We start from the raw sequence: 26385 nt of genomic DNA, 5'->3' as shown, positions 1-26385 counted from the left end.
AAAGTCATGACTAATCATCAATCAAATATGAAATATAAAACCCAAATATAATCTACATATAAAGACAACATATACATCTACATATGTAATAGAATAGCTCTAATCCCAGGTCATGTTTGGACTGGAACATGGAGAACTCAACGTGCTGCGCATCTCCCCAATAACCTACAGACAACTTTCCTGAGTGCAATGTCATTAATGTGACCGATATGTACAGTATAATAAGCATAGTGAAGAAGGGAAGAGATCCCACCTCTGACGCACAGCAGAGACATCGCTGCTGAGATTTCCCCCTGGAGCAAAAGTCCCTGGGAATTTAAAAACAGTCATGCGTTTCAATGAATGTCCTCCCAAACGCTTGTTGCATCGTGAACTATCCTCCCCAGTCCCTTGGGAGTTCAGCGGATGGATGATGCGCCGCTACCATTTACTTGGATGGAAAGTTGGACGAACGCTCCTCCAGCTCACGATACGAAATGGTGGAGAACTGCAGTGTGGTGATGTCGTTCACGAACGAACGGCTCTTTCTGAACAAGATCTTTTTGATGAACCTCCGGAACCGAATTGCATCAGTGAAGAAGCCATTCCACTTGGCTCTATGATTTGCAAACTGCTACTACTGTTTGTTGAGCTCAGAACAACGTTTTTCTGTAGATAAATTACAACATCATTATCTAAAGGGGTGAATCCTCACTGCAGAAATTACAAATAGTGGGGAAAGAGTTGTGATTGTATGTTTGTTTGTACAGTTATGGCTGTAATGTTATTATTTTGTGTTCTCACTAAACACCCACATTTGTATTTGTGTGGGAAATGTGTGTAGGCTATGTTTGCTGTTTGTATTTCATTGAACTTTAGGCCCATACAAAGACAAATCAAACAACATAGAATTCCAAATAACCTTAGGCAAAAATACACGAAATAAAAGTCAAGTGAAAATAGTTATAAATGTCTTTATCAATTATGAGTAGCGAAACGATGACTTTTGGACACTGATGCGCAGGACAACCCTAGCTGTCAATCAAGCAGTCGCGGTGAACGGATTATGACCATCAAGCGTTCCAAATGACGCAACAATACAGTTCCAGAACAGAGAAAGTTAATGCGAAGATATTATTCGGTTCCACACTAAAACTGAGGTTTGACACGTGTGATTTGAGGTGAGTCAAATATTTACAGAAGTTTACAATACATTAACCATCCGCTTTTTATTTCTGTTGCTATCAATCACTCCATCTGTATTTCCTCTTCTGTCTGTCTGTCGGACTATCTGAATTGTCTGTGTACTGTCTAGCCAGCATATGCCAGAAAGGTTCTTTCACATAGGCTCATATTCACAAAGTCTCATAGAAGGAGTGCTGATCAATAATCAGTTTGGTCTTTTAAATTAAACTGAATACGTTTTGATGGACAGGAGGCGACCTGATCCTAGATCAGCACTCCTATCCTGAAACACTTTGTGAACACAATCCAGGTGTACTGTGATTATGAAGTTGTGATGAGGTATTATTATATTAGTTGTGCTGATGCATGATGGGTTGTAGGCTAGAGCTTGAGGACTCAACTCTGAAGTCTGTTTCTGAATTCACTGACCTGGTGAGTAAATGTTGTGTACAATGGCACCATCTAGTGACAGAAACATAGAAACACACATTGTTGCTGAACGAAGGCATCTCTTTATTTTCCAGAAATAAAACTTGTAGACCTTTCCTGCAGCCTCTGAGGAGATGGACAGCTCTTCTTCTTCTGGACGATCTCCGTCTCCTACTGGGACTGTCTTCTTACCCCCTCCTATCATGTGGAACAGTCTGTAAGTCATTCATCACATAACCTAGCTCTGGTCCAGGGCATTATGTGTGGCTTGCTGAAGGAAGGCTCAGTGTCTGCAAGCTGTACGTAACGCCCTGGACCAGAGTGACACATGACCCACCTCTGGCCATCATGGACAGTCAACTCATCACATTCACCTACTGTAAGTCACAGTTGTGTGATTTGTGTTATTAAAGACAGTTAAATTGAGCAGAAGTTGAATTATTATTGTAATATTGTAGTAAATTGTCTGAGTTCACTTCCTAAATAATGTGTTGACATTCCTTTGCTCCCAGCTACCAGCAGGCAGAGATGGAGGTTCACTTCCTGAGAGAAGAGAAGAAGACCTGTACAGAGAAGGAAGCCCACATGCTTGAGTTGAGGGGGAAGGATCGAACGATCCGAAACCAGAAAAAGGAGATGGACAGACTTCAAGTGTGCCTCTGGGAGGAGGAAAAGAAGAGGAATGGTGGAAAGGAGAAGGACATTGAACAATTACAGTCTGAGACAGACCATCTCCGAGCCCTTTTACAAGATGAAAGGAGGAGAAGAAGAGTAGAAAGGGGTATCATGAAAGAGTGGAAGGCTGAGATCCAGAGACTGAGGGAGGCAGAGAGCCAGAGGGAAGCAGAGAGCCAGAGAGAGGCAGAGAGCCAGAGGGAAGCAGAGAGACAGAGGGAGGCAGAGAGCCTGAGAGATGCAAAGAGACAGAGGGAAGCAGAGAGACAGAGGGAGGCAGAGAGACAGTGGGAGGGAGAGAGACAGAGGGAGGCAGAGAGACAGAGGGAGGCAGAGAGACAGAGGGAGGCAGAGAGACAGTGGGAGGGAGAGAGACAGAGGGAGGCAGAGAGAGCCACAGAAACGAAGGATAACCAAAGGAAAATGCAGGAGATCCACAGACTCAAACAACTGCTGGATCTACTGATGGTGGACCTACAACTGGCCCACGTAAGACATGTCATTGTTATTATTAAAAGGCAGTGTATATTCACCCAGCTGAAAATGAATAGTGGCAGACAGTGGTACGCTAACCCAATGTTAACTTGTATTCCTTTCCTTAACCCTTACCTTAACCTCACTGAAACTATACCTAACCTTTACCTTAACCCAACCCTGGGTCCTGAACCTAACCTTCATTTATCTCAACCCCTCTGCCTTTCTTCTGCCGGTTGAATATCCACTTCCTTATTAACGTCATTACTGTTGTTGTTGTTGATAACTGTATCTGTGCAGGTTGGAAATAGTTGCATTAGTGAAGCATCATCTGTAGGAGTCATTTCTACAAGCATAAACATCAGAGGCAACATTGTTGTAACATCACACAAATTGTAACAGGAATTTCTCAAACCCCAAACTGAATGGGCAAGAAGGTTGTGTGTTTGTATTTGTACACATTTTGGACATAATTGATTCCATAAAATGTCTCCATTTTTTCAAACCATGATAATACATTAATTGACAGTGAATTGTCCAGATGAATTGATCAAAATGACCCTGCTATTGATGTTGTCCAGTGTTTGATTCAATTACCTAGCTCTAGGTTGTATTTCTGTGTATCATTCTCTGCAAATCCATTGAAAGTATGTCTTGGTCATAGATTATCACTAATTTTACCTTTTAAAATGAAGCAAGAGATTGAGAGATTGAGGCTATGGCAGAAAGTCATGGAGGATCAGCGACCAAGACTGGCCTGGAACAACAAACCTATTGAGACAGGAAGAGAGAGGGAAAGAGAGAGGAAAGAGAGAGAAAAGCAGAATTGGAAAGTCAAGAAATGAAGAAGAAAGTGGAACAGGCAGGAAAAGCGATAAGCGTTAGAACGAGAGATTGAGAGATTGAAAGAGATTGAGAAGGAAATAACATTTTAAAAGAAAGAGACGTGCGTATTGCAGAGAATGAGAAAGACAAACTGGTTAACGGGGGTAAAAGAGTTGAGAGAGAGGTTGGAGAGACTGAAAGAAGAAATGACAACAAAAGAGATTCAATACAAAATCAAATTTGAAAGAGCGAAAGAAGCGTTAGAAGACAGAATGAGAGTGAAACAGGTTAGCCAAAATGTCTAGTGTTAGACAGAGAGGTTGGGAGAATGAAAGAAGAGATTAGATTGAAAGACGAGACTCAACCAGAGAGAACATTTGATAGAGACAGAGAGAGAAAAATGATTGGAGACGAAGTGAAGAGGAGATGAAAATAGAGTGGAGAGAGATGGAGATGGAGACAGACCTCATCAATGACAAAAAAAGACGTCTGAATTGGAGGAAGTCTTCAAGAAAATCAAGGAACAGCGGATAGAATTTAGAAAATATGGAAACAGACAAATATAAATGGAAATAGAACCAAATGGACACGGAGGATAAGATGGAGGTGAGGACAACAAACAGAAAGAGGTAGAAAGAAAGAGAATGGAGAAAACACTAAAACAGAGACAACAAGAAGATGAGAAGAAGAAGGAGATGGAGAGGAGAAGAAGAAGAGACGCAAACAGAAGCACATAGAGATGTAAGAGGAAGAGAGAGAGGGAGAAAGAGAGACAGAGACAAGGATTAGAGAAAGGAAGAGAGAATGGAGAAGAGACAGAAAATTATGGAAATAGAAGAAGAGAGACAGAGGCAGATTGAAAGAGAGAACGATGAAGAAAGATGTAAACAGAAGCAAATAGGAATGGAAGAGGAAAGAAAGAAGAGGGAGAAAGAGAGACAGGAGACAGACTGAAAGGAAGAGAATGGAGAGAAGAGACAGAAAATTATGGAAAGAGAAGAAGACAGAAGAGATTGAAAGAGAGATTGAAGAAGAAAGATGTAAACAGAAGCAAATAGAGATGGAAGAGGAAGAAAGAGAGAGGGAAAAAGAGAGACAGAGGCAGATTGAAAGAGAGAACGATGAAGAAAGATGTAAACAGAAGCACATAGAGATGGAAGAGGAAGAAAGAGAGAGGGAGAAAGAGAGACAGAGACAGATTGAAAGGAAGAGAATGGAGAAGAGACAGAAAATTGTGGAAATAGAAGAAGAGAGACAGAGAGAGATTGAAAGAGAGATTGAAGAAGAAAGATGTAAACAGAAGCAAATAGAGATGGAAGAGGAAGAACGAGAAAGGGAGAAAGAGAGACAGAGAGAGATCAAAAGGAAGAGAATGGAGAAGAGACAGAAAATTATGGAAATAGAAGAAGAGAGACAGAGAGAGATTGAAAGAGAGATTGAAGAAGAAAGATGTAAACAGAAGCAAATAGAGATGGAAGAGGAAGAAAGAGAGAGGGAGAAAGAGAGACAGAGACAGATTGAAAGGAAGAGAATGGAGAAGAGACAGAAAATTATGGAAATAGAAGAAGAGAGACAGAGAGAGATTGAAAGAGAGATTGAAGAAGAAAGATGTAAACAGAAGCAAATAGAGATGGAAGAGGAAGAACGAGAAAGGGAGAAAGAGAGACAGAGAGAGACCAAAAGGAAGAGAATGGAGAAGAGACAGAAAATTATGGAAATAGAAGGAGAGAGACAGAGAGAGATTGAAAGAGAGATTGAAAAAGAAAGATGTAAACAGAAGCAAATAGAGATGGAAGAGGAAGAAAGAGAAAGGGAGAAAGAGAGACAGAGAGAGATGGGTGAGAAAGAGAGACGACAACAACAAGAGGAGAGAAAGATAATGTTTGAGAGAGATCAAGAAGAAGATATATGGAAACAGAAGCAAATTGACATGGAGAAGGAGGGAAGAGAGAGGGTGAACAAGAGACAGAGAGAGATAGAAGAGATACAGAGACGACAACAACAAGAGGAGAGACAGAAACAAAAGAGAAGGAGAAAGAAAGGGAGAAAGGCAATGAGAATCAGAGAGAGATGGAATTAAAAGATCAGCAACAGAAAGAGATGGAGAGAGAAAATATGATTATGAGAGAAAGGGAGAAAGCAGGAAGAAGAAAGGAGGGGCAGAAAAATATTTTGGGGGAAGTTGAGGGACAGAATGAACTGGAGATAGAACAGGAGAGAGAGATGGAAGAAAAGCAGGAAGTGATTAAGGAAGCAGAGGAAGAGTACAGGGAAAGAGAAGAGAGAGGAAAGGAAGTAAGCATGAAGAAACATGTAGTAGTTAATGTTAAAGCAAAAGCACGGGAAGTCTTCAATAGGCGTAAAGAGAGGAGGTTAGAAGTGTTGAAGGGGGAACGAGAACACATAGAAAGAGGACAACAAATCAGGAGGGAGAAGGAGGAAAGACGGCTGGAGATGGAAAGAAAACAGGAGAGGGCAAGACAACAAGAGGAGCAGGATAAAAAACGAGAGATTGAAATTGCTAGACAGAAAGAAATGTTCAGAATTAGAGAGGAGGAGAGGCAGAGAGAGAAGAGAGAGAGGAGCAGAGAAAGAGAGCCATTGAAGGCCATTTATCTTTAATCAGAGAGAGAGAGAAGATTTTAGAGGTAAAGAAAAAAGAGGAGATGTCGGAAGAGGAAAGAAGGGAGATGCTTGAGAACAAGAGGGGTGACTTAGAGGGCACTGAAGAGGAGGAGGAGAAGGAAGATGACAAGGAGGACATTCTCCCACCTGATAAAAGTATCCGAAGGAGAGCCGTGGGCTGGATAAACAAGAAGTGGGAGAAGAGGAACCTCAGAAAGATAGAGAGAACCTGTCAGAGAGAAGCTGAGGAGGGCGATAAGATCGTCCACATAGGTAAGACCTGTTTTCCCTCTGCTTATGACATCATCCTCTGTAGTCTCCTCTACACACATACGTTCCACACCAGTCATCATGTTGCATCATTGTTTCAATATAAAACTACTGTCCAAAATGGTCAAGCTGATGGTATCAACTTAAATGTACTGTACACAGGGGAATTTAGAATGGAAAACTCAACTGGATCTCAATGACCCTGGTCTAAAGTAGTGCATCATAGCCTTTTGAGGCCCTAAGAAACATTTTGTTCAGGTTTTTGACTACATTTCCTCCCAATCTACACTTTGCAGGGCGTAGAGAACATATTGCATTTTTTAAACAAGTTTGCTGCAATTCTACACATTTTCCCATGGGGTGGAGAGAAGAATTTGCAGTTTTAAAGCTAATTTCTTCAATTCCACACATTTTGCCATGACTTATGGCATGTAGAGATAATATCTGAATGAAATTGTCTAACAAAATTAATGGGGAGCTCACTGTGGATTCAAGGCCCCTGGGTAATTTGACCAAAAAGGTTTTTGGGGGTCAGGGGGCCCCCTAGTTGCCATGGGGCCCCTAAGCAATCGCATATGCCTAGGGCTGGCCCTGGCGCTTTACAAAGAATAGGTGCCATTTGGGACTCATGTTAAACTTTTTGGGTCAGGTGAATTCGGATGGGAATTATTTTAATTTATTAACAAATTCCATGCCATGCTCAAATGAGAAGAGTAAAGAATCATTGAGATCCAACTGGGATTTCTATTCCTCATTCCCTGTGTCCATTACATTTAAGTTGACACAGATCCACAAAGTTGAATGAGAACTCTACTTCTTCTCCCCTTCAAGTCATCCCTGGACCTATAAGGCTAACCATGACCCGGGCAGAGAGAGAGAGGGAAGAAGAGGAAGGAGCTGCTGGAGGCTGAGGAGAGAGAAGGAAGAAGTTGGAGGACTTCAATAAGCAGTGGAGAGTGCAGTCGCTGCTTAAAAAACACACTCATCAACAACTGAAGGAGGAGAGGGAGAAGATGAAGGAAAAGTACCTGGAGCAGATTAATCTGGAGGCTGATGAGCAAATCCAGAAGTTCAGCACCCAGTACATCACCCGGTGTCCAACCACCCAACACAGCCACGACTACAACCAAGGTCAGGAATTGCCGGGGTGGGCGACAGGCCAACAAGTAAGCCAAGAGCCTGTTGCATATGGAGATGGCCAGCAGGAGGGCCAAGGAGGCAACAGGCATGGGCAGAGAACCAGGAGGGGAGTTCAGAGAACCAGCAGGAGGGGCCAGAGAACCAACAGGAGGCAGACAACCAGCAGCTAGAAGCTCAGAAGAGTTGAAACATCAGAGCCAACCTCCAAGAACAGAAAAAGCCAAGCATCTGGAAGAAAATTAGGATGGGGTAAAGAATGTTTAAACATCTATTCATGTTTTACTGTTAATATACATGTCATCACTTTAAAAAGTGACATTATCCAAATGTGAGGGTTTAGTGTACATACAACACACATGTAAATATATAGATACTTACCTGTCTCTGTGATGTCTTACAGCCTTCCTGATGTGCTGTCTGCCTAGAAGCTGGAACTCGATGAAGCCACAGTTCCCACTGAGGTTACGTTGGTAATTAAAAGTGTCGCCCAATAATTCCTCCTCCTCTTTAAGTCATCAAGCCACATTTCCTCCTCAAAACATTATAGTCTCCTCCAAGCCAGCAAGTATCCTCTTTATCAGGCAACAAACCATCTAAGGTCAGTGACCCTCCTCCCCAGAACAGAGACTCCCAGCTTTATCCAAGTTAAATTCATCTCTGATCACCACCTCTACAGTCCTAGAAAATATCCCCAAATGGAAATGGTTTAAACAGAAGTCCTCCCTCTGACCAGTGGCTCCACAGACCAGAGTTTCTCATCTTTATTCAAGTTGAATGCAACTCTAGTCATTTCCACCACCTCTCCTGTTAATTAAGGGGAGGTGCTGAAAAGGAGGTCTGGGAGGAGGTCTGCAGGTAGCCTGGACCGGACCGTAGCAGCTAAGTTGCTGGCTCCATCCCGGGCAGAGCTGCTCAAGTCAGGCCAGTGATGTTTGATGATGTCATTTTTGTTTGCAAAGTTTTACTCTTTAATAAAAGCATTTTTTTTTAAAGCAATATTGTTGTTACGGTGTGGATTGTTTTGTTATTTATTAGAATTGAAACATCCAGTAGTCATGGTAGATGTTAGACTTTCAATGAGACACCTGACATTCCATCAGTTTGATACAATGTGTGACATGTTATATTAGAGAGGAGTCCTCTATACACATCTATGTTATAGACCATAGGAGAAATATCAGATTGAAATAGCCTCTCTAAGAATCTGAGGAGAGAGCAACAGTAGACACATCGTTAGCTCTCCCACCTCCAGTTCAGTACTTGGGTCATTCCACCAATTGAGTACCTTTTAGGGGAGTGTAACTTTTATTTCACCTAATTCTAACATTCTGTCATAAAGAGCACATATTCAACTTAATATAAACATGTTTTCCCATCTCCAAAAGTAACAAATACAGACTATAGCAAGTGCCTGTTAAGTGCCAAATAAAGTGACAGGGTTGACTGTAACAGGAGTTGACTATTTCATCTAGAATCAACCATAGATCCCCATGTGACAGGGGAATGGAATGCAAACTTACCAAACACATGTAAATAGTTTAAACATTTCTAGACGGTCTCTCTATAAGGTAACAGGGTTGATACATTATTATTAAGATTAGCTCACCGTTTTTATTGGTGAATCAAAATTGAATGATTCAATCATACATTGTTTTACAGGTGAAGTTCGCTTTATATTAAAGATTCATACTTTGCTCTTCAATTCCTCATATAATATATATATATATATCAATGTAATATTCTAACTCGTCTGATGATAGTGAATAAGTTTCAACCCTTGTTTTTCCAATTCGGTGTCATATTCCCTTTTGAGGTAAAATGCAGCTACAAAATGTGCCATCCTCTGGTCAGGGGTTTAAGGGACCGTCTTAAAAATGCATCGCATACAATTGCCTGTAATTGAAAAGGTCCAATACCTTCTCAACTACATGACAGAGATCTCAAACAAATTTGACACTGTAAAGGGACCTTTCTCTCAAATGCAATTAGTTACATATTTTTTACTTCTGTAAAATCTACAAAAGGTAAAATAAATCACTTTACAATAAAAACATCAACATCTTCCACCCCCATATTTATTTCATGAATACAACCAACTGTTATTGGTTCAGGAACCTCATCCCCCCCAAACAACAAGAACAAGTTTTGTATTTTCTCACTAAGAATTTTCTATAAATATAAATTCACTTTACATAAAAACAAATCTTAATATCTTCCACCCTATATGACTTTCATGAGTAAAACAACTCTTATTGGTTCAGGGACCTCATGCCTCCAATCAATAGCAATAACTTTTGTATTTTGTATTTTTTGACTTGGTGATATTCTACCAACTTAAATTGACTTTATATTAAAAATACTTTCTTAAAGCATATGCTTCCACCCCATATTATTTTAATGAATACATTTTTTATTTATATTTATTTATCCGTTATTTTACCAGGTAAGTTGACTGAGAATCTCGTTCTCATTTTCAGCAATGACCTGGGAATAGTTACAGAGAGGAGGGGGATGAATGAGCCAATTGTAAACTGGGGATTATTAGGTGACTGAGATGGTTTGAGGCCAGATGGGAATTGAGCCAAGACATTAAGGGTAAAGCACCTTTACTCTTACGATCAGTGTCATGGGCTCTTTAATGACCTCAGAGAGTCAGGACACCCGTTTAACATCCCTGCCAAAAGACAACACCCTATCACAGGGCAGTGTCCCCAATCACTGCCCTGGGGTGATAAGGATACTTTTTAGACTAGATGAAGAGTGCCTCCTACTGGCCCTCCAACACCACTTCCAGCAGCATTTGGTCTCCCTTCCAGGGACTGACCAGGACCAACCTTGCTTAGCTTCAGAAGCAAGCCAGCGGTGGTATGCAGGGTGGTATGCTGCTGGCTTATGTTGATCTGCAATAGTATTGTGAAAGACAGGACAGGGAACATCAGTCTCAATACACCATCTGACAAGTTGTTCTACACAGGAGCATGAAGAAAGGTAAAACACATATCCTGTCTCCATCCCCAATACATTAACGAGTGCTTTCAGTGTTGACAGTCCCAAAAACACAACAACTCATGTACAAAAACACTGCAACACAAACAAGTTCGCCTCTATCCCATTCAGACCGTAGAGGACAAAACTACATCTCCCATAATGCAACGCCAGCACCAGTGGGCAGCTCAGCTAACCGTCTGCAGCACAGAAAGGCATGCTAGCTGGCAACAGCAAGCACAGCACTCTGTAAACTATATTAATAACAATAAAACACTGAAAGTTACATGTTTCAATAGTCTCACACTCCCCTTATCACAATATCTACCGCATTAACATCGGGATGTTTTATTTATATCACGTTATGGACTTAAGGAGTCATCTGCAACACATACCTTTCTCTCAGTGTTTTCTCAGACTGGGGAACGGGAGCTACGGGTTGTACCAGGGTGTTAGTAGGTGATGCAAGCACCCAGATGAAATAAAATACATTTAATGAAACAAAACCTCAAGATGTTAACATCTTTCAGCTACTGTAGCTGCCTACATAACATCAACAGTAGCGCAACAATTGAAAATAGACACCAAAGTAAATTTCCTGCGATCATCAGCGATCTGACTCCCCCCTGCTGTCTGAACTTGGAATATTCCTGTTCGCGGGCTTGAGGAACTGACTAAACGGGTTGTTGTGTTCTGCCTTGTGTACTATTCTATTCATTTGAAGTTTGATGGAATAACCTTTTCAACTCTACTACATTTATATGTAGATTATATTTTAGTTTTATATTTCATATTTGATTTATGATTAGGCCTATGACTTTTGATTCAGCTCACTGGTCACCATAGCATCTCCCACCTGTAGCACACGCTCCAGCAGTATATCTCTCTCGTCACCCCCAAAACCAATTCTTTCATTGCGCCTCTCCTTCCAGTTCTCTGCTGCCAATGACTGGAAGGAACTACAAAAAGCACTGAAACTGGAGAGCACATCTCCCTCACTAGCTTTAAGCACCAACTGTCCAGAACAACTCTGAATTACTGCACCTGTACATAGCCCACCTATATTTTGGCCAAACCTTTACCTCTTTCCCTGCATATTTAATTAATTTATTTATTTTGCTCCTTTGCACCCCATTATTTTTTATTTCTACTTTGCACATTCTTCCATTGCAAATCTACCATTCCAGTGTTTTACTTGCTATATTGTATTTACTTTGCCACCATGGCCTTTTTTTTTTGCCTTTACCTCCCTTATCTCACCTCATTTGCTCACATCGTATATAGACTTGTTTATACTGTATTATTGACTGTATGTTTGTTTTTACTCCATGTGTAACTCTGTGTCATTGTATGTGTCGAACTGCTTTGCTTTATCCTGGCCAGGTGCAATTGTAAATGAGAACTTGTTCTCAACTTGCCTACCTGGTTAAATAAAGGTGAAATAAAAAATTCCCACTTTGGCTACCTTGCACCATATTGTCCTCTCTTGCTATATCTTAAACTTTATGCCCTTGTGCAGATCTTCTCTCTAAACAAAACAATAGTCATGATAGTTTGAATGAGTTGAGTAAACTACACTGTTGTTAGTGTAACAGATGTTAATCGTTCTCTCCTTGCGTTGTGTTTTGTTCAAATAAATCACCCCAGCCAGTGGTCCCAGTTGAGCATTATTATCTGTTGTCAAATAGGAAACAGCACGTTAGTTGTGAAGGGCTTAACGTGTTGATGGCTGTCAATGGTAAAATCTGTAGCATGAAAGCAACTGTGTTAGCAGTGGGCTTATGTGACCATTACATCGGTGCATGCTAGCTAACCCACTTCTATACAGCAATCATATGCAAAGCACATCCCAGCCCCTCAATCCCTAACAAGTACCATATACACACACACATGTATAAATCAGTAACGTACAGCAAACTTGTACATTGTAAAATAGAAAATAGTATCCAGAACGTGACCTACCCCTTGCATCACATTTTCATACTGGGGAGACCTGACGTTCGTGATCTGCAAGCAGGCCAATCACATCCGCCTTATTGTCATCAGAGTTGAGCGAACAATAAAGGCTTGAACATGAAATACATTTCTTTAGAAATAAGTGGAAACATAACCAACCCTGTTACATTCTCCCTGCTGAATTACAGTTGCATACTATAAAAGAAACAAAATGAGGTTTGCAATACCTTGCAATACATATGTCACCAAACATTCCAGTGCAAAGACTATTCTCTAAAGAGAATGGGGAAATCAAAGTCCCCATAGGAAAACATGCCTGTTAATTCCAGCGGCTCAGACACAAGAGGTATGTGGGTCTACAGTCAATCACGGATTACAAAAAGAAAACCAGCCCGTCACGGACCAGGATGTTTGCTCCCAGGCAGACTAAATAACTTTTGCCCGCTTTGAGGACAATACAGTGCCACTGACAGGGCCTGCAACGAAAACATGCGGACTCTCCTTCACTGCAGCCGAAGTGAGTAAAACATTTAAACGTGTTAACCCTCGCAAGGCTGCAGGCCCAGGCAGCATCCCCAGCCGGCGCCCTCAGAGCATGCGCAGACCAGCTGGCTGTGTGTTTTACGGACATATTCAATCAATCCCTATGCCAGTCTGCTGTTCCCACATGCTTCAAGAGGGCCACCATTGTCCCTGTTCCCAAGAAAGCTAAGGTAACTGAGCTAAACGACTACCGCCCCGTAGCACTCCCACTTCTGTCATCATGAAGTGCTTTGAGAACTAGTCAAGGACCATATCACCTCCACCCTACTTGACACCCTAGACCCACTCCAATTTGCTTACCACCGCCCAAATAGGTCCACAGACGATGCAATCTCAACCACACTGCACACACTGCCTAACCCATCTGGACAAGAGGAATACCTATGTGAGAATGCTGTTCATCGACTACAGCTCGGCATTTAACACCATAGTACCCTCCAAGCTCGTCATCAAGCTCGAGACCCTGGGTCTCGGCCCGCCCTGTGCAACTGGGTCCTGGACTTCCTCGGGCCGCCCCCAGGTGGTGAGGGTGACAGCAAGCATCATCACCCCGCTGATCCTCAAAACTGGGGGCCCCACAAGGGGCGTTCTGGGCCCTCTCCTGTACTCCCTGTTCTTGACTGCATGGCCACACACACCACCAACTCAATCATCAAGTTTGCGGACGACACAACAGTGGTAGGCTTGATTACCAGCAACGACAGGAGACGGCCTACAGGGAGGTAGAGGCCTCGGAGTGTGGTGTCAGGAAAATAACCTCACACTCAACTTCAACAAAACTAAGGAGATGATTGTGGACATCAGGAAACAGCAGAAGAACAACCCCCTATCCACATCGATGGAACAGTAGTGGAGAGGTAGTAAGTTTAAGTTCCTCGGCATACACATCACAGACAAACTGAATTGGTCCACCCACACAGACAGCATCGTGAAGGCGCAACAGCGCCTCTTCAACCTCAGGAGCTGAAGAAATTCGGCTTGTCACCAAAAACACTCACAAACTTCTACAGATGCTGGCCGAGAGCATCCCGGCGGGCTGTATCACAGCCTGGTACGGCAACTTCTCCGCCCCTGGCCGTGGGCTCTCCAGAGGGTAGTGAGGTCTGCTGCTTGCATCACCGGGGGACAAACTACCTGCCCTCCAGGACACCTTCACCACCCGATGTTACAGGAAGGCCATAAAGATCATCAAGGACAGCAACCACCCGAGCCACTGCCTGTTCACCCCCGCTACCATCCAGAAGGCGAGGTCAGTACAGGTGCATCAAAGCTGGGACCGAGAGACTGAAAAACAGCTTCTATCTCAAGGCCATCAGACTGTTAAACAGCAACCACTAACATTGAGTGGCTGCTGCCAACACACTGACTCAACTCCAGCCACTTTAATAATGGGAATTGATGGGAAATGATGTCAAATATATCACTAGCCACTTTAAACAATGCTACCTAATATAATGTTTACATACCCTACATTATTCATCTCATATGTATACGTATATGCTGTACTCTATATCATCTACTGCATCTTTATGTAATACATGTATCACTAGCCACTTTAACTATGCCACTTTGTTTACATACTCATCTCATATGTATATACTGTACTCGAGACCATCTACTGTATCTTGCCTATGCTGCTCTGTACCATCACTCATTCATATATCTTTATGTACATATTCTTTATCCTTTACACTTGTGTGTATAATACAGTAGTTTTTGGAATTGTTAGTTAGATTACTTGTTGGTTATTACTGCATTGTCGGAACTAGAAGCACAAGCATTTTCTACCCTCGCATTAACATCTGCTAACCATGTGTATGTGACAAATAAAATTTGATTTTGATTTGATTTTATAATGTTAGGGTTAATGTTAGGGTTAAGGTTAGGGTTAAGGTTAGGGGTTAAGGTTAGGGTTAATCTTAGGGTTAATGTTAGGGTTAAGGTTAGGGTTAAGGTTAGGGTTAAGGTTAGGGTTAAGGTTAGGGTTAAGGTTAGGGTTAAGGTTAGGGTTAGGTTAGGGTTAAGGTTAGGTTAAGGTTAGGGTTAATGTTAGGGTTAAGGTTAGGGTTAAGGTTAGGGTCAGTTTTAGGTTTTGGTCAGATGGGCTGTCAATGTGATGTTGGTCAGAAAGTCCATGTAGTCTTTCCCTTCTCAAACCTGTCCTCCCCTAACCAGCTCATATCATGTATTCCACCACCAGCACACCTGATTCACTAATCAGAGGTTTGGGTGATTAGTTGACCAGTGGAACAAAGTGGACTGGCTCTAGGTGAACTATGTGGAGAGTCTTTGGGACAGTACAGTACAGACGGAGAAGCTAACAACAGTGTAGTTTACTCAACTCATTCAAACTATCATGAATATTGTTTAGAGAGAAGATCTGCACAAGGGCATAAAGTTTAAGATATAGCAAGAAAGGACAATATGCAAGGTAGCCAAAGTGGAATCAAAAGTCATAGGCCTAATCATCAATCAAATATGAATTATAAAACCCAAATATAATCTACATATAAAGACAACATGTCATCTACATGTGTTATAGAATAGCTCCTTCTCACATCCCAGGTCATGTTTGGACTGGAACGGGAGAACTCAACAGGCTATGCGCATCTCCCCAATAGCCTACAGACAACTTTCCTGAGTGCAATGTCATTAATGTGACCGATATGTACAGTATAATAAGCATAGTGAAGAAGGAAAAAGATCCCACCTCTGACGCACAGCAGAGACATCGCTGCTGAGATTTGCCCTGGAGCAAGAGTCCCTCAAGAATTTAAAAACAGTCATTGCGTTTCAATGAATGTCCTCCCCAAACGCTTGTTGCATCGTGAACTATCCTCCCAGTCCCTTGGGAGTTCAGCGGATGGATGATGCGCCGCTGCCATTTACTTGGATGAGAAGTTGGACGAACGCTCCTCCAGCTCACGATACGAAATGGTGGAGAACTGCAGTGTGGTGATGTGTCGTTCACGAACGAACGGCTCTTTCTGAACTGATCTTTTTGTTGAACCTCGGGAACCGAATTGCATCGGTGAAAGAGCCATTCACCCGGCTCTATGATTTGCAAACTGCTACTACTGTTTGTTGAGCTCAGAACAACGTTTTTCTGTAGATAAATTACAACATCATTATCTAAAGGGGTGAATCCTCACTGCAGAAATTACAAATAGTGGGGAAAGAGTTGTGATTGTATGTTTGTTTGTACAGTTATGGCTGTAATGTTATTATTTTGTGTTCTCACTAAACACCCACATTTGTATTTGTGTGGGAAATGTGTGTAGGCTGTTTGCTGTTTGTATTTCATTGAACTTTAGGCCCATACAAAGACAAATCACACAACATAGAATTCCAAATAACCTTAGGCAAAAATACACGAAATAAAAGTCAAGTGAAAATAGTTATAAATGTCTTTATCAACTATGAGTAGCGAAACGATATGACTTTTGGACACTGATGCGCAGGAGAACCCCTAGCTGTCAATCAAGCAGTCGCGGTGAACGGATTATGACCATCAAGCGTTCCAAATGACGCAAACAATACAGTTCCAGAACAGAAAGTTAATGCCGAAGATATTATTCGGTTCCACACTAAAACTGAGGTTTGACACATGTGATTTGAGGTGAGTCAAATATTTACAGAAGTTTACAATACATTAACCATCCGCTTTTTTATTTCTGTTGCTATCAATCACTCCATCTGTATTTCCTCTGCTGTCTGTCTGTCGGACTATCTGAATTGTCTGTGTACTGTCTAGCCAGCATATGCCAGAAAGGTTCTTTCACATAGGCTCATATTCACAAAGTCTCATAGAAGGAGTGCTGATCAATAATCAGTTTGGTCTTTTAAATGAAACTGAATACGTTTTGATGGACAGGGAGGCGACCTGATCCTAGATCAGCACTCCTATCCTGAAACACTTTGTGAACACAATCCAGGTGTACTGTGATTATGAAGTTGTGATGAGGTATTATTATATTAGTTGTGCTGATGCATGATGGGTTGTAGGCTAGAGCTTGAGGACTCAACTCTGAAGACTGTTTCACTGACCTGGTGAGTAAATGTTGTGTACAATGGCACCATCTAGTGACAGAAACATAGAAACACACATTGTTGCTGAATGAAGGCATCTCTTTATTTTCCAGAAAGAAAACTTGTAGACCTTTCCTGCAGTCTCTGAGGAGATGGACAGCTCTTCTTCTTCTGGACGATCTCCGTCTCCTACTGGGACTGTCTTCTTACCCCCTCCTATCATGTGGAACAGTCTGTAAGTCATTCATCACATAACCTAGCTCTGGTCCAGGGCATTATGTGCGGCTTGCTGAAGGAGGGCTCAGTGTCTGCAAGCTGTACGTAATGCCCTGGACCAGAGTGACACATGACCCACCTCTGGCCATCATGGACAGTCAACTCATCACATTCACCTACTGTAAGTCACAGTTGTGTATTTTGTGTTATTAAAGACAGTTAAATTGAGCAGAAGTTGAATTATTATTGTAATATTGTAGTAAATTGTCTGAGTTCACTTCCTAAATAATGTGTTGACATTCCTTTGCTCCCAGCTACCAGCAGGCAGAGATGGAGGTTCACTTCCTGAGAGAAGAGAAGAAGACCTGTACAGAGAAGGAAGCCCACATGCTTGAGTTGAGGGGGAAGGATCGAACGATCCGAAACCAGAAAAAGGAGATGGACAGACTTCAAGTGTGCCTCTGGGAGGAGGAAAAGAAGAAGAGGAATGGTGGAACGGAGAAGGACAAGATCATTGAACAATTACAGTCTGAGACAGACCATCTCCGAGCCCTTTTACAAGATGAAAGGAGGAGAAGAAGAGTAGAAAGGGGTATCATGAAAGAGTGGAAGGCTGAGATCCTGAGACTGAGGGAGGCAGAGAGCCAGAGGAGGCAGAGAGCCAGAGAGAGGCAGAGAGCCAGAGGGAAGCAGAGAGCCAGAGGGAAGCAGAGAGCCAGAGGGAAGCAGAGAGACAGAGGGAAGCAGAGAGACAGAGGGAGGCAGAGACAGAGAGAGGCAAAGAGACAGAGGGAAGCAGAGAGACAGAGGGAAGCAGAGAGACAGAGGGAAGCAGAGAGACAGAGGGAAGCAGAGAGACAGAGAGAAGCAGAGAGACAGTGGGAGGGAGAGAGACAGAGGGAGGCAGAGAGAGCCACAGAAACGAAGGATAACCAAAGGAAAATGCAGGAGATCCACAGACTCAAACAACTGCTGGATCTACTGATGGTGGACCAACAACTGGCCCACGTAAGACATGTCATTGTTATTATTAAAAGGCAGTGTATATTCACCCAGCTGAAAATGAATAGTGGCAGACAGTGGTACGCTAACCCAATGTTAACTTGTATTCCTTTCCTTAACCCTTACCTTAACCTCACTGAAACTATACCTAACCTTTACCTTAACCCCACCCTGGGTCCTGAACCTAACCTTCATTTATCTCAACCCCTCTGCCTTTCTTCTGCCGGTTGAATATCCACTTCCTTATTAACGTCATTACTGTTGTTGTTGTTGATAACTGTATCTGTGCAGGTTGGAAATAGTTGTATTAGTGAAGCATCATTTGTAGGAGTCATTTCTACAAGCATAAACATCAGAGGCAACATTGTTGTAACATCACACAAATTGTAACAGGAATTTCTCAAACCCCAAACTGAATGGGCAAGAAGGTTGTGTGTTTGTATTTGTACACATTTTGGACATAAATGATTCCATAAAATGTTTCCATTTTTTTCAAACCATGATAATACATTAATTGACAATGAATTGTCCAGATGAATTGATCAAAATGACCCTGCTATTGATGTTGTCCAGTGTTTGATTCAATTGCCAAGCTCTAGGTTGTATTTCTGTGTATCATTCTCTGCAAATCCCTTGAAAGTATGTCTTGGTCATAGATTATCACTAATTTTACCTTTTAAAATGAAGCAAGAGATTGAGAGATTGAGGCTATGGCAGAAAGTCATGGAGGATCAGCGACCAAGACTGGCCTGGAACAACAAACCTATTGAGACAGGAAGAGAGAGGGAAAGAGAGAGGGAAAGAGAGAGAAAAGCAGAATTGGAAAGTCAAGAAATGAAGAAGAAAGTGGAACAGGCAGAAGAAACGATAAAAGCGTTAGAACGAGAGATTGAGAGATTGAAAGAGATTGAGAAGGAAATCACATTTGAAAGAGAAAGAGACATGCGTATTGCAGAGAATGAGAAAGACAAACTGGTTAACGAAAAGGTAAAAGAGTTAGAGAGAGAGGTTGAGAGACTGAAAGAAGAAATGACAACAAAAGAGATTCAATACAAAATCAAATTTGAAAGAGCGAAAGAAGCATTTAGAAGACAGAATGAGAGAGTGAAACAGGTTAACCAAAATGTACTAGTGTTAGACAGAGAGGTTGTGAGAATGAAAGAAGAGATGAGATTGAAAGACGAGACTGAACCAGAGAGAACATTTGATATAGACAGAGAGAGAGAAAATGATTGGAGACGAAGTGAAGAGGAGATGAAAAATAGAGTGGAGAGAGAGATGGAGATGGAGACAGACCTCATCAATGACAAAAATACGTCTGAATTGGAGGAAGTCTTCAAGAAAATCAAGGAACAGCGGATAGAATTAGAAAATATGGAAACAGACAAATATAAATGGAAACAGAACCAAATGGACACGGAGGATAAGATGGAGGGTGAGGACAACAAACAGAAAGAGGTAGAAAGAAAGAGACTGGAGAAAACACTAAAACAGAGACAACAAGAAGATGAGAAGAAGAAGGAGATGGAGAGAGTAGAAGAAGAGAGACGCAAAACAGAAGCACATAGAGATGGAAGAGGAAGAAAGAGAGAGGGAGAAAGAGAGACAGAGACAGATTGAAAGGAAGAGAATGGAGAAGAGACAGAAAAGTATGGAAAGAGAAGAAGAGAGACAGAGAGAGATTGAAAGAGAGATTGAAGAAGAAAGATGTAAACAGAAGCAAATAGAGATGGAAGAGGAAGAACGAAAGGGAGAAAGAGAGACAGAGAGAGACCAAAAGGAAGAGAATGGAGAAGAGAGAAAATTATGGAAATAGAAGAAGAGAGACAGAGAGAGATTGAAAGAGAGATTGAAGAAGAAAGATGTAAACAGAAGCAAATAGAGATGGAAGAGGAAGAACGAAAAGGGAGAAAGAGACAGAGAGAGACCAAAAGGAAGAGAATGGAGAAGAGACAGAAAATTATGGAAATAGAAGAAGAGAGACAGAGAGAGATTGAAAGAGAGATTGAAGAAGAAAGATGTAAACAGAAGCAAATAGAGATGGAAGAGGAAGAAAGAGAGAGGGAAAAAGAGAGACAGAGGCAGATTGAAAGAGAGAACGATGAAGAAAGATGTAAACAGAAGCACATAGAGATGGAAGAGGAAGAAAGAGAGAGGGAGAAAGAGAGACAGAGACAGATTGAAAGGAAGAGAATGGAGAAGAGACAGAAAATTATGGAAAGAGAAGAAGAGAGACAGAGAGAGATTGAAAGAGAGATTGAAGAAGAAAGATGTAAACAGAAGCACATAGAGATGGAAGAGGAAGAAAGAGAGACGGAAAAAGAGAGACAGAGGCAGATTGAAAGAGAGAACGATGAAGAAAGATGTAAACAGAAGCACATAGAGATGGAAGAGGAAGAACGAGAGAGGGAGAAAGAGAAACAGAGAGAGATCAAAGGAAGAGAATGGAGAAGAGACAGAACATTATGGAAATAGAAGAAGAGAGACAGAGAGAGATTGAAAGAGAGATTGAAGAAGAAAGATGTAAACAGAAGCAAATAGAGATGGAAGAGGAAGAAAGAGAAAGGAGAAAGAGAGACAGAGAGAGATGGGTGAGAAAGAGAGACGACAACAACAAGAGGAGAGAAAGATAATGTTTGAGAGAGATCAAGAAGAAGATATATGGAAACAGAAGCAAATTGACATGGAGAAGGAGGGAAGAGAGAGGGTGAACAAGAGACAGAGAGAGATAGAAGAGATACAGAGACGACAACAACAAGAGGAGAGACAGAAACAAAAGAGAAGGAGAAAGAAAGGGAGAAAGGCAATGAGAATCAGAGAGAGATGGAATTAAAAGATCAGCAACAGAAAGAGATGGAGAGAGAAAATATGATTATGAGAGAAAGGAGAAAGCAGGAAGAAGAAAGGAGGGGCAGAAAAATATTTTGGGGGAAGTTGAGGGACAGAATGAACTGGAGATAGAACAGGAGAGAGATGGAAGAAAAGCAGGAAGTGATTAAGGAAGCAGAGGAAGAGTACAGGGAAAGAGAAGAGAGAGAAAGGAAGTAAGCATGAAGAAACATGTAGTAGTTAATGTTAAAGCAAAAGCACGGGAAGTCTTCAATAGGCGTAAAGAGAGGAGGTTAGAAGTGTTGAAGGGGGAACGAGAACACATAGAAAGAGGACAACAAATCAGGAGGGAGAAGGAGGAAAGACGGCTGGAGATGGAAAGAAAACAGGAGAGGGCAAGACAACAAGAGGAGCAGGATAAAAAACGAGAGATTGAAATTGCTAGACAGAAAGAAATGTTCAGAATTAGAGAGGAGGAGAAGCAGAGAGAGAAGAGAGAGGAGCAGAGAAAGAGAGCCATTGAAGGCCATTTATCTTTAATCAGAGAGAGAGAGAAGATTTTAGAGGTAAAGAAAAAAGAGGAGATGTCGGAAGAGGAAAGAAGGGAGATGCTTGAGAACAAGAGGGGTGACTTAGAGGACACTGAAGAGGAGGAGGAGAAGGAAGATGACAAGGAGGACATTCTCCCACCTGATAAAAGTATCCGAAGGAAAGCCGTGGGCTGGATAAACAAGAAGTGGGAGAAGAGGAACCTCAAAAAGATAGAGAGAACCTGTCAGAGAGAAGCTGAGGAGGGCGATAAGATCGTCCACATAGGTAAGACCTGTTTTCCCTTTGCTTATGACATCATCCTCTGTAGTCTCCTCTACACACATATGTTCCACACCAGTCATCATGTTGCATCATTGTTTCAATATAAAACTACTGTCCAAAATGGTCAAGCTGATCTGGTATCAACTTAAATGTACTGTACACAGGGAATTTAGAATGGAAAACTTAACTGGATCTCAATGACCCGGGTCTAAAGTAGTGCATCATAGCCTTTTGAGGCCCTAAGAAACATTTTGTTCAGGTTTTTGACTACATTTCCTCTCAATCTACACTTTGCAACGGGACGTCGAGAACATATTGCATTTTTTAAGCCAGTTTGCTGCAATTCTACACATTTTCCCATGGGGTGGAGAGAAGAACTAGCCGTTTTAAAGCTAATTTCCTTCAATTCTACACATTTTGCCATGACTTATGGCATGTTAAGATAATATCTGAATGAAATTGACTAACAAAATTAATGGGGGCTCACTGTAGTTCAAGGCCGCTGGGTAATTTGACCAAAAACGTTTTTTGGGGGTCAGGGGCCCCTAGTTGCCATGGGGCCCTAAGCAATCGCATATGCCTAGGGCCGGCCCTGGCACTTTACAAAGAATAGGTGCCATTTGGGACTCATGTTAAACTTTGGGTCAGGTCAATTCGGGATGGGAATTATTTTAATTTATTAACAAATTCCATGCCATGCTCAAATGAGAAGAGTTAAGAATCATTGAGATCCAACTGGGTTTTCTATTCCTCATTCCCTGTGTCCATTACATTTAAGTTGACACCAGATCCACCAAGTTGAATGAGAACTCTACTTCTTCTCCTTCCAGTCATCCCTGGACCCATAAGGCTAACCATGACCCGGGCAGAGAGAGAGAGGGAGAAGAGGAAGGAGCTGCTGGAGGCTGAGGAGAGAAGGAAGAAGTTGGAGGACTTCAATAAGCAGTGGAGAGTGCAGTCGCTGCTTAAAAAACACACTCATCAACAACTGAAGGAGGAGAGGGAGAAGATGAAGGAAAAGTACCTGGAGCAGATTAATCTGGAGGCTGATGAGCAAATCCAGAAGTTCAGCACCCAGTACATCACCCGGTGTCCAACCACCCAACACAGCCACGACTACAACCAAGGTCAGGAATTGCCGGGGTGGGCGACAGGCCAACAAGTAAGCCAAGAGCCTGTTGCATCTGGAGATGGCCAGCAGGAGGGGCCAAGGAGGCAACAGGCATGGGCAGAGAACCAGGAGGGGAGTTCAGAGAACCAGCAGGAGGGCCAGAGAACCAACAGGAGGGGCCAGACAGCCAGAGGCGAGACAGCTCCAGAAGAGGTTGAAACATCAGAGCCAACCTCCAAGAACAAGAAAAAGCCAAGCATCTGGAAGAAAATTAGGATGGGGTAAAGAATGTTTAAACATCTATTCATGTTTTACACTGTTAATTTACATGTCATCACTTTAAAAAGTGACATTATCCAAATGTGAGGGTTTAATGTACATGCAACACACATGTAAATATATAGATACTTACCTGTCTCTGTGATGTCTTACAGCCTTCCTGATGTGCTGTCTGCCTAGAGCTGGAACTCAATGAAGCCACAGTTCCACTGAGGTTACGTTGGTAATTAAAAGTGTCGCCCAATTATTCCTCCTCCTCTTTAAGTCATCAAGCCACATTTCCTCCTCAAAACATTATAGTCTCCTCAAGCCAGCAATTATCCTCTTTATCAGGCAACAAACCATCTAAGGTCAGTGACCCTCCTCCCCAGAACAGAGACTCCCAGCTTTATCCAAGTTAAATTCATCTCTGATCACCACCTCTACAGTCCTAGAAAATATCCCCAAATGGAAATGGTTTAAACAGAAGTCCTCCCCTCTGACCAGTGGCTCCACAGACCAGAGTTTCTCACCTTTATTCAAGTTGAATGCAACTCTGATCATTTCCACCACCTCTCCTGTTAATTAAGGGGAGGTGCTGAAAAGGAGGTCTGGGAGGAGGTCTGCAGGTAGCCTGGACCGGACCGGTAGCAGCTAAGTTGCTGGCTCCATCCCCGGGCAGAGCTGCTCAAGTCAGGCCAGTGATGTTTGATGATGTCATTTTTGTTTGCAAAGTTTTACTCTTTAATAAAAGCATTTATTAAAAAGCAATATTGTTGTTACGGTGTGGATTGTTTTGTTATTTATTAGAATTGAAACATCCAGTAGTCATGGTAGATGTTAGACTTTCAATGAGACACCTAACATTCCATCAGTTTGATACAATGTGTGACATGTTATATTAGAGAGGAGTCCTCTATACACATCTATGTTATAGACCATAGGAGAAATATCAGATTGAAATAGCTTCTCTAAGAATCTGAGGAGAGAGCAACAGTAGACACATCGTTAGCTCTCACACCTCCAGTTCAGTACTTGGGTCATTCCACCAATTGAGTACCTTTTGGGGAGTGTAACTTTTATTTCACCTAATTCTAACATTCTGTCATAAAGAGCACATGTTCAACTTAATATAAAACATGTTTCCCCATCTCAAGAGTAACAAATACAGACTATAGCAAGTGCCTGTTAAGTGCCAAATAAAGTAACAGAGTTGACTATTTCATCTAGAATCAACCATAGATCCCCATGTGACAGGGGAATGGAATGCAAGCTTACCAAACACATGTAAATAGTTTAAACATTTCTAGACGGTCTCTCTATAGGTAACAGGGTTGATACATTATTATTAAAAGATTAGCTCACCGTTTTTATTGGTGAATCAAAATTGAATGATTCAATCATACATTGTTTTACAGTGGTGAAGTTCGCTTTATTTAAAGATTCATACTTTGCTCTTCAATTCCTCATAATATATATATATATATATATATATCAATGTAATATTCTAACTCGTCTGATGATAGTGAATAAGTTTCAAACCTTGTTTTTCCAATTCGGTGTCATATTTCCTTTGTTGGAGGTGAAATGTAGCTACAAAATGTGCCATCCTCTGGTCAGAGGGTTAAGGGACCGCCTTAAAACTGCATCGCATACAATTGCCTGTAATTGAAAAAGGTCAATACCTTCTCAACAACATGACAGAGATCTCAAACAAATTTGACACTGTAAAGAGACCTTTTCTCTCGAATGCAATTAGTTACATATTTTTTACTTCTGTAAAATCTACAAAAGGTAAAATAAATCACTTTACAATAAAAACATCAACATCTTCCACCCCATATTTATTTCATGAATACAACCAACTGTTATTGGTTCAGGAACCTCATCCCTCCAATCAACAACAACAAGTTTTGTATTTTCTCACTAAAATTTTCTATAAATATAAATTCACTTTACATAAAAAAAATCTTAATATCTTCCACCCCATATGACTTTCATGAGTAAAACTAACTCTTATTGGTTCAGGGACCTCATGCCTCCAATCAATAGCAATAACTTTTGTATTTTTGTATTTTTTGACTTTGGTGATATTCTACCAACTTAAATTGACTTTATATTAAAAATACTTTCTTAAAACGTCAATAGCTTCCACCCCATATTATTTTAATGAATACATTTTTTATTTATATTTATTTATCCGTTATTTTACCAGGTAAGTTGACTGAGAACACGTTCTCATTTTCAGCAATGACCTGGGGAATAGTTACAGGGGAGAGGAGGGGGATGAATGAGCCAATTGTAAACTGGGGATTATTAGGTGACTGAGATGGTTTGAGGGCCAGATTGGGAATTGAGCCAGGACCTTAAGGGTAAACACCTTTACTCTTACGATCAGTGTCATGGGATCTTTAATGACCTCAGAGAGTCAGGACACCCGTTTAACATCCCTGCCAAAAGACAACACCCTACACAGGGTAGTGTCCCCAATCACTGCTCTGGGGTATTGGGATATTTTTTTGACCAGATGAAAGAGTGCCTCCTACTGGCCCTCCAACACCACTTCCAGCAGCATTTGGTCTCCCTTCCAGGGACTGACCAGGACCAACCCTGCTTCGCTTCAGAAGCAAGCCAGCGGTGGTATGCAGAGTGGTATGCTGCTGGCTTATGTTGATCTGCAATAGTATTGTGAAAAGACAGGACAGGAACACATCAGTCTCCAATGCACCATCTGACAAGTTGTTCTACACAGGAGCATGAAGAAAGGTAAAACCCATATCTTGTCTCACATCCCCAATACATTGCTAGGTGCTTTCAGTGTTGACAGTCCCAAAATACAACAACTCATGTACAAACACACTGCAACACAAACAAGTTAAAACGTGAAATCGCCTCTATCCCATTCAGACCATAGAGCACAAAACTACATCTCCCATAATGCAGCACCAGTGGGCAGCTCAGCTAACCGTCTGCATCACAGAAAGGCATGCTAGCTAGCAACAGCAGCACTTTTAGCACTCTGTAAACTATATTAATAACAA

The 26385-nt window shown here is 41.7% G+C and overlaps 1 protein-coding gene across 1 annotated transcript; it reads left to right on the top strand.

The window, feature by feature from the left end:
* Nucleotides 1-21746: 21746 nt before the first annotated feature.
* LOC135530814 (cilia- and flagella-associated protein 251-like) lies at nt 21747-23304 on the top strand. Its single transcript, XM_064958989.1, has 3 exons — nt 21747-21978; nt 22806-23243; nt 23300-23304. Exons 1-3 carry the CDS (start codon nt 21747-21749, stop codon nt 23302-23304), a joined length of 675 nt encoding a protein of 224 aa, XP_064815061.1.
* The last annotated feature ends 3081 nt before the right edge of the window (nt 23305-26385 follow it).

Source organism: Oncorhynchus masou, unplaced genomic scaffold (genome assembly GCF_036934945.1).
Source record: "Oncorhynchus masou masou isolate Uvic2021 unplaced genomic scaffold, UVic_Omas_1.1 unplaced_scaffold_1431, whole genome shotgun sequence".
Taxonomy (NCBI): Eukaryota; Metazoa; Chordata; class Actinopteri; order Salmoniformes; family Salmonidae; genus Oncorhynchus; species Oncorhynchus masou.
This window is presented reverse-complemented; position numbering and strand designations above follow the sequence as displayed.

Coding starts and splice junctions, on each gene's coding strand:
- LOC135530814 (XM_064958989.1), top strand. CDS start 21,747: ATGTCGGAAGAGGAAAGAAGGGAGATGCTTGAGAACAAGAGGGGTGAC. Junction 21,979..22,805: donor CGATAAGATCGTCCACATAG/GTAAGACCTGTT, acceptor TTCTCCTTCCAG/TCATCCCTGGACCCATAAGG.